The sequence below is a fragment of the Hordeum vulgare genome, chromosome 7H (assembly GCF_904849725.1).
Source record: "Hordeum vulgare subsp. vulgare chromosome 7H, MorexV3_pseudomolecules_assembly, whole genome shotgun sequence".
NCBI classification, from domain to species: domain Eukaryota; kingdom Viridiplantae; phylum Streptophyta; class Magnoliopsida; order Poales; family Poaceae; genus Hordeum; species Hordeum vulgare.
The window spans coordinates 608,393,505-608,402,396 of record NC_058524.1 but is presented as its reverse complement, the minus strand read 5'-3'; the positions used below and the strand labels follow the sequence as shown (position 1 = coordinate 608,402,396).

At 47.7% G+C, this 8,892-nt stretch overlaps 1 protein-coding gene across 3 annotated transcripts; it reads left to right on the top strand.

The window, feature by feature from the left end:
- Nucleotides 1–7,117: 7,117 nt before the first annotated feature.
- LOC123411750 (E3 ubiquitin-protein ligase GW2-like) lies at nt 7,118–8,480 on the top strand. Of its 3 annotated transcripts, XM_045104715.1 has the most exons (5): nt 7,118–7,456; nt 7,565–7,616; nt 7,732–7,777; nt 7,999–8,080; nt 8,174–8,480. In XM_045104715.1, exons 1-5 carry the CDS (start codon nt 7,175–7,177, stop codon nt 8,246–8,248), a joined length of 537 nt encoding a protein of 178 aa, XP_044960650.1. In that variant the 5' UTR covers nt 7,118–7,174; the 3' UTR covers nt 8,249–8,480. The 3 variants fall into 3 exon arrangements, with proteins under 3 accessions (XP_044960650.1, XP_044960652.1, XP_044960651.1); XM_045104717.1 differs by lacking the exon at nt 8,174–8,480 and having other exon boundaries at nt 7,732–7,801; nt 7,991–8,080; XM_045104716.1 differs by lacking the exon at nt 8,174–8,480 and having other exon boundaries at nt 7,565–7,801; nt 7,991–8,080.
- The last annotated feature ends 412 nt before the right edge of the window (nt 8,481–8,892 follow it).

The following is an 8,892-nucleotide window of genomic DNA, read 5'->3' as shown; positions in this document are numbered from 1 at the left end:
GGCAAGGACGATGGCGGCGGAAGGCGGAACGGTTGCGGTGGAAACCCTACGTGCAGCACGGAGCCAACGTTGTCAGGTTCGTTGATTGTTATGTACGTGCATTGTTTGCATGGCCCATGGATGGCTTGTTCTCTAGCATGAGCGATGGCAATATTGTTGTAAATACATGTGACAAAAAGGGCAAGCAAAAATACCGCTTCATTTTTTAAAGGGCTACCCTCGGGAAGCTGCCCTTCGCTGGCTTCTCTCAAACGAGTTATTTTTCACCATAAACCTTGCATCTATAATACTAATAAAAGATCAAACGAGAACTTCTTTAAGTACACAGAACTATTATCCCCACAAAAACAAACACCAATTATCATCACACAATTAGTCAACAAATTACAATCTAACGGCCTTCCATCATCCATTCAGCCCGACGGTGTGCAGATACCAAATTAACAAAGGCTGACCGTGCTCCACCTCCTCCTACAGCAAACAAATGTTGCGAATTCGGCTGCTCAGTCCGCCCCCGCCTCGCGCAACCGCCGTTGCCCCCGCCGCTCGCACCCGTCCGCACCTCCCGCCCGGCCCGTCGCCGCTCGCCTCCGCCCGCATCGCTCGCTCGCCCGCTCGGCCCTACCCCTGCCTCGCGCAGCCGCCGCTCGGCGCTCTCCCCCGCACCGTCGGATCGGCCCATCCCCGCCAGTTCCGCCGCTCGCACCCGTCAGCGCCGCCACGCGCCAGCGCGCCCCGCTGTCCCCGCCATCGTCGACGCTGTCCGATCCCCCACTCTGGCGAGCCTGCCGCACTTCCCTGCTTACTCTTCGTTGGACGTGATGGTCGCTTCCGTGCCCACGCGTGCGACTCTGGTCCCGGGACCTCGAAGGTCGCCATGGGCCTCGACGGCGCGCCATGGAGTGCAGTGTCGCCTGCTCCATCCCCAATCAATGCATGATGAGACGACGACCAGATCCAGCGGATTCGCGATGTCGTCGAGGCCCCCCGACTCCATGGCCTGGAGCTTCCCGTCCTCTGCCCGAGACGCCGCTCAAGTGCTCCTCGCTCGTCAAGGTCAATCCCCCCTCTCTCGATTTCCTCCTCTTCACTCCCCTTCCCTTCCCTCCCCTCCCTGACATGATGCATGGAATTTCCTTTCCTTGGCAGGTGCACGCATCTCTTCTCTCATGGATGGGTTAGGTATTTGGCTTGGTCGCAGAACTCCGCCGAGGAGGAGAACATGGACCACTCTTCTTCTCTTCAACAACACCAAGAACGACCCAGCCAGCCCTGTAACGAAAGGTATTCTCTTTGCCTCCAACTGCTCTCAGCTCTCCGTGTCCATCGACGCTCTCGTAATCATGCCATGGTTATCCAGCATTGCAAATGGATATATCAAATGTAACCTGACCTGGATATGCATAGGCCGTCATTTGTTCAGTCCCCATGTAATTAACTTGTTAGTTTCGAATGAACCTGCTAGGTTGGTCTTTGTGGGTAAATTGCTACAATTTAATATCTTGTGGGTTGAATTATTTCTGTGGGGATTGCCACAGTGAGCTTCTGCTGATTTTCATGTGGTGTTGGTTCTTTTCTGTTTGAACCAATTAATGGATGTACACGGCATGTTTTTTCTTGGTTCGTGATGATCTAGAGCCTGAAATAGCTCGAGCATGCATCGGGTTGTTGAACACATGGGTAGTGTAACAGCCTAGAGAAACTACAACGAACCATATTCAGTTTTGATGTTCAGGTGCGCCTACTAATTTGATGAGGCAGTGATATGGTTTCAAAATAACTGTGCAGTGATTAAGAACAACTTAAGTTTACTTTGTGCCTGAGAGTACATGCATTTCTCACGGTGCCGGGATTCAGCCAGAGTTGTGCGTCTTCGCCAGCGATTTTCTGTTCCCAACGAATCCACAAGTACACTAGCTCATTTTTGTTTCTTTGATTTTCTTGTCCAAATTCATGCTTTGATTTTCTTTATGTACTTTTGAGCGATCCAGGTACGATGTAAAAGGAGAAGTTCAAATTTGTTCTTTAGAGAAATGGTGCTTTGATTTTTCTGATGTCTTTTTAAATCCATGCTTGTTAATAAGGGCAACTCTACATGTTTTTTTCAGGTTAATTGTGAGGATACATTGTTGTAGCGAATTGATGTACATGTTCCAGGCCAAGATTTCCATCTTGCTTGAGATAATCATTCGTCCAGGTACATGCTTCAAACAATTCGCTTATCAGTGCATATTCTGTATTTGATGCCCTATTGTGAGACTGGAACAATAACCTACGACACTGCTTGGTCAAAAGGCTAAATTGCGGCTCCATTTAGTTAGTAGGGCCATGACAAAATCTAAACATATTTGTATGAAAATAACAGGATCATACGACAAGCTTGATACCGATTTGCATGAAATTTATACAATAGATGGTGTGTGGAACATCAAAATCTGCATTTTGAAAAAGGGGGCCTCTTCGCCGGCGGTGGCGCAGCCATCATGAACTCCACGCCGCCACCGGAACTGCGGCGCAGACCTTGACTGTAAGAAATGCGTGTAATTTGCTTATTTTTTTAGCTTGTTCGCCAGTTTTATATCTCTTGCAGATGAGAATGAGATGACAGGCTGCTCTTTTTTGAAAAGAACATTTTTTGTTTAGGTTTTTTTTCTTTGCAGGGTATTTTTTGTTTAGGTTAGAAGAGCTTTTGTTAAGAGACGCTATTAGTGGGAAGAGCATTTGGCTAGCTGCGAGCGTGAGCCGTAAGGCACAGCAAATTGCGCCGCTGGCGATTGATGCCTCTTCAATCATTACGGCCTGTGCGTCATTCTTTGTGAGATTCCTGTTTTTGGTTGGGCGTCGGTCGATCTTCTCCTTTTCTTGTCTTTTCTATTCCACTGTCTCCCTCATGATCGATTTAGTATACAAGTAAGAATTGAAAGGAAGATTCATTCATGTGTGAACAACTGGAAGGAGGTTCTTGTGCTGCTTAAGAAATCAGCGGATAAGTTTCGCGACACAATTTTTTTTTGCAGCTCGATTTAGTATATTGTGTGTGTTTCAATATTTCTGCAGCTATACATATATACTAAAATTTTAATATTAAAAGTAATTTATAAATTATTCGGTTAGTTGTGCGTTGCACGTGTATGCTAACTAGTAAGCCTGAAAAGAACCATGTATTTGGTTGTATTAAATCTAAAATGTCACATATGGAAGAAAAAAAAACACTAAGGTTGTGTTTGGTTGCAAAGTATTTTTACAGTTTCTTAAAATACTTTGAGGGGTTTGACTTTAATTAAAATTGTAGTGTTATAAACTTCAATATCACAAAAATGTAGTATTTTGCAGTATTAAAAAAAGAAGATGGGGCCTCTTTTTTAAAAACTGAGAAGGGCAGTATTGGGCGCCGGCGCGCCGGTCGCATTGTAGCCGTCAGATTGGGGTCCCTTGACCGTCAGATCTCCTATCTCGTCCTCAACCTCGAGCCATGAACGCGAGCGCCTCGCCGGCCATCCTCGTCCAACACACAGCGACGCTCCCCACCCCTCCCCTCTCCCTCTGCCCCCCGGTGGTCGAGGGGTCCTTCTTCCATCGTCCCTATCGCCGGACGTCCTCACCGCCGGTCGCCGCCCTTGCAGAGCCAAGAAACACGAGCACCTTGTCGGCCATCCTCGTCCATGGTTGTAGCATTTTTCATCAACGGTTGTAGTATTTTATGTCAACGGTTGTAGCATTTCGCCATGGCAATGACTGCTTGCAGCTTTTTATAAGTCTAGTTGCAGCTTTTTTCATCTACGGTTGTAGCATTTTATGTCAATGGTTGTAGCATTCCGTCATGGCAATTACTGCTTGCAGCTTTTTATATGTCTGGTTGCAGCTTTTTCATCTGAGTTTGAAGCTTTTTCAGAAAGCCGTTGAAGCAATTTTGGGTGATGTTTGCAACACTTGCATACGCGCGCCCCGGCCATGGGGGCAGGCGACGAGGACGAGGTCGGAGGCTGGATCCGGCGATGCGGGTGTCCGACGGGGGCAAGAACTGGCGATGCGGGCGTCCGACGGGGGCAGGGACCGACGATGTCGGCGGCATCAGCGCAGGGGCGCGCAGATGGTGGCCCCCTCGGCCATGTGCCCCACCACGCGCGAGCTGCCAGGATGAGAGGAGATCGCACGGATCGCATGCATCCGGCCGAACGTTCGGCCGGCGCGCTTGCGGAAAATGTTTCCCAACCGAGAGACGCAACAAAGGCTTTGTCTTAGTGGTGGCCTATTACAACGTTGTATGTTTTGATTGCCAATAATGACATTGTTTCCACAATACTTAAAAATATTGTTGTTTTCATAAGCTATAGTATTCATTGTCATCGGTATAAAAAATAGTAATATCGGAATACTGAGGTTTAGAAAAAACATTGCTTTCAAACAGAGCCTAAAATGTCACCCTACTAACACTAAAACGACCAATAGGACGTCTCTTGAAATAGTCTTTCATCACGTTTTATAAATAAAGCCAACACCACGTTCATACAAAAGTTACAAGTTTAACGCAAAAGAGAATCATGGTTGGGCATCTACGCAAACACGCCCAAGAAAAGCATAAAAGAAATAGAGAAGAAAGAACATCAGTTGGTCGATCGCAGACTCAGGAGGCTTGCTCCCAGGCAAGGCAATGAGCCGCATCATGTAGTGCGTCCATCATCAGTCACAACCTCTCTCTGTCGCGCTGCCTAGACAGTAGGTGCCAATGCTACAAAATTGCTAGGAAGTTGAAGATAGAGTGAAAGACATGTCGAAGAAAAAACCTCCGACTCACCATCTTATTATGGGTCGTCCATAAAGTCCAAACTAACGCAACAAACACAAATCATAAGAGGCGTCTTGGCCTAACGGTTTGGTTGGCTCTGGTTTGAATGAACCCAACCAGGTCCAGGGCCTCCAAATCAGGCCCTAGACCATCACTCACAAATCTCCAAAGAAACCTAGCTACCATGCAAGAGAAGGGGATATGGGTCCCCGTGTCTCGGACCCGACACACAGGGCACATGCCATTCCTCATGTCGTGTCTCTTGATCACCTCCATCCCGCATGGGAGTTGATCCCTCAACAATTGCCAAAAAAATGTTCTTCAAGGGCAAGGGCACTTTCCATAGCGGTAATGCCCAAGCAATATCGGCCTATGACACATACCATGTATGCTGAGCCAACAGAGAAAACCCCTGAAAAAGCAATACACCGGGAAACCGTGTCCAAGCACCGTCGGGAGGGAGGCCCACAAATTATCCCACTGTACTAACGTCATTGAGTGGCTGGGTTGGTGGGTTCCCGGAGCTTGTCCGTGTGATTGGCCAAATATGCGCGGAGGTCGGGCCCATCCGTCCCATAGCATAGTAGCTCGTGCTGGGAGAAGCCATGTCTCTGCCATCGATTATCTCTACTCCTCTCGACTCCCGCAAGTCCTTGTGTCTCTGAGATCAACCATCGGAGCCGCCTCGAATATCCTCACCACCAAACCAAGCTCCACTAGCGGGAGAGTAAGCATGAACGTCGTGGCCACCTCACATCATACGCCACGGCTCCCAGCACGGCGGATGTCGGCGAAGGAGCATGAAGGATCAAGGTGCCGACACCTGGTCATGGTTGCAAAGTGGAGAGGGTGTTGTAGGTAGGAGAACATGGACCTGGAGAGGGGGCAAGGCGCACCGACCAGCCGCGCAAGTAGCGGTGCCACTTCCCCAAGAAGGCGAGCAACGTTGAAGCAGTCGTGAGCAGGAGGTGGTCGCAGAGCGGGTGATCGGTGGGGAAAGTGAGCAGTGGGTTTAGGTGGAAGGGGAGCTTGCGGCATGGTGAGCCTTGTTGGCTGCCGAGGGGTGGATGGACCGCCAACTCTGGTGAAGAGAACCGATGATGGAAGAGGGGGTTTTTCCCTTTCACGAGAAGCAATGTGCATGTTCTATAATTGTCTTATCGTTATTTTCTTGTTGCGGGAGTTAAAAGCTGATGTTGCGCGGTCCAGTCGGCAGTCAACACGGTCAAAATCAATTGGGTCAAAACCGGAAGGAGGGTTCAAGCTTAAACCGGATGTTTAATTGTGTAGTTCACGGTTATAACTTAAACCGAGTGACAAGTTCAGGGTTGTAATTTGAACTTTTCTCAAGATACAGTATGTGTCGTTATGAACCGTAATAACATTCATTTCTTCAGTAGTGTAAGACCGCAGGATGTAGTGTTAGTCACAAACAGTTTGAGATATCTTTTTCTGCAGTGCTGCTTGAAAGCAAAAGCCTTTGCAAGATAAACATGATCTGTAATGAGCTGTTGGCTAGTTTGTGGTGGTATTTGAATTTTTGATCAGTTGTGTATCACGTGTATGGTTTGTCTGTTGAAGGTAGGAAGGCAGGCAGATTTCTCCATCTTTTTCCAAGAAAAAGCACAACATACAAGTTGGCTTGTAGTCTTACCATCTGTTTTGTTTGAATTGTCACGGCTGAATTTAAATTTGTAATGGGTCAAATAGAGTAAATGTCGTTTTCTCCCGATTTGTGGTTGGTTTCTAGCCATTTGTCAGCTTACGCCAAGAATATAGTTTCATGTACTTGCGAATGTTGTGTGCGTTGTACTATAGTTTGTGCTGTTTTGTGATGTTAAGAATATAGTTTGACCTTGCTAATTTGTGGGGTATGCGCAAATACTTTCAAGGTAAATCTGAGCAAGCTAGATGCTTGATGAGCTGATGGCCGGTTTGTGATGGCGGTCTTAACCTTTAGAGACACCGAGCAGTTGGGAGGCATTTGACCATGTGTTGCCGTTGCCATGGGAAATTCAGAGATGTGTTATTGATCATGCGAGCAAACATGGTTGCTGTATATTCAGTTCGTGTTGTTGTGTTTGTGTTCCTTGTGTTCTCGTCCTTGTTTAGATTTTTCTTTTCTTTTCATTTCTCCATCTTTTTTTTTTCAGTTTTTCATATAGAAAAATTCTCGGTATGGTGTTCGTCTTCAGCAAATCAATCTGCTTCTGCGGAAAGCGACGCCACGATGAGCGCATCACAGCCGTCCAAAAATTTGATTCCTTTCTTCCTTCCCTCCACTTCTTCTTTCCCTCCGCCGATCAAAAAGCAGCCACCCACCCACCGGCGGCCACCGCCAGCTCTCCTGCTCTCTCCTCCTTCCACACCCGCAGGCAGGTCGCGGCGATGCGGCTGCGGCGGGACTATAAACCTGGTTCCGGCCGTATGAGCAAGCCTGCTACTCCTCCCAGACTCCCACTCGCCAGGATCGCAACCACAATGGGTAACGCTGCGCTGCGCGGTCCGGCGGTGGAGGAGCGTCTGACGCAGCCGCGCCGCCTGGTCCGACAACTCTCCGACCTGGACTCTGACCGGCTCCGGCGGCTCATCCGCTCCGGTGACCTCGCTCCGTGCTTCGATGCCTCCGACGAGGACGCCCGCGCCGTGGAATGCCCCATCTGCTTCCACGTACGTACGCTTTTATCATTCATTCTTCCACTCGCTGCTTCTGAGAGTTGGTCTACTCCGCTCTGTTGTTCTCATGATTTTCTGCCCCCCGTCGATCGATCGATGCAGTTCTACCCGAGCTTGAATCGATCAAACTGCTGCGACAAAGGGATCTGCACAGGTGACCCCGTTATTTCTGTCCAAAGTTTTTATCAGGTTAGCACTGAAATTCAGAAGTGCCAGTATTTCGCTTCGTTACGTCCTCAACTATCCTGCCCTGTTTCATTGTCCTGCAGAGTGCTTCCTGCAGCTGATGCCGTCCAAGTCTTCCAGAGCTGTCCAGTATCCTACTCTGCTCCCTAGCTGGTGTGCAACCATTATGTATCTCATGAACATCTTTAATCACTAGACTTAATTTGATACTTGTTCTGCGATCCATACGTCTGACAGTTTATACTGAAGAATCTTTACGTTGGTTCATTCATGTATTGTGCCTAAAATCTGACTGTTTTCTTGCTGAATTTTGCATCTGAATCGCCTTGGGCCCTTAACTAGCAACGTAGCTGCCCATTCTGCAAAACTGCAGCCTACGCCGTCGAATACCGTGGCGCTAGAACATTGAGTGAGAAGAAACTTCAACGAGAAGTAAGCTTTCGGTCCAGAGATTCTGATCAACATACAGGAACATACTACCTGATACCATTTCCCAACAAACCTCTTATTCTGAATTTCTTGCAGAAAAAATCGAACGCTCATGAGGTTGCGACCAGAATACATTCCAAGAACACCTGTGGATATATTCTAGCACCATAGAAGTTGCAAGCCTAGTTTTGCAGTGCTGAAAGCTCGCTTACGAAACTGTTGATTTTTCTGACCCTCCAAGCAAGATTTCATGGCTTCCATGATCGTACCTGAAATGTTTCAGATATGATATGTCCTTTTTTCTGTATTATTTTTAGACAATGGAAAGAACTGTTTCAGATATTGGTGTATGGAGGCCGGGGCGATGCCTCCGTTTCGAAAAAAAGATATTGGTGTATGCAGAACAGAGTAAAAAAGCAGAGTAAATGCTAGTATTCCATACTGAAACAAAAAATATTCTGCCAGTGGCCCTAGTAGAGTGAAGATTTGGTTCAGAAGTGTAGAATTATTCCGTGGCCCGCTCTGTAGACAAAGATAAGTTCATGCCTAAAATATGTTTGTGGTGGCCAAGAACTCCACGTTAGCGTCCAGTATCATGAAGCCGCAATTATTAGGTTGCAAAATTTAATTTTGAGCAAATCAATCTCATGCACAAGACTATCAACTGTTAGGTTGATCTCTTCCCGAGTGGCCCCAATGGCCCACCGGACCCTGATCTATGCACCCTGATCGAGGGCGCCCAACCCGTTATGATTGGTGGACTCCTGTGACCCGCGCTATATAAACAGAGGTGGGGTGCCGGGGCACAGAACACG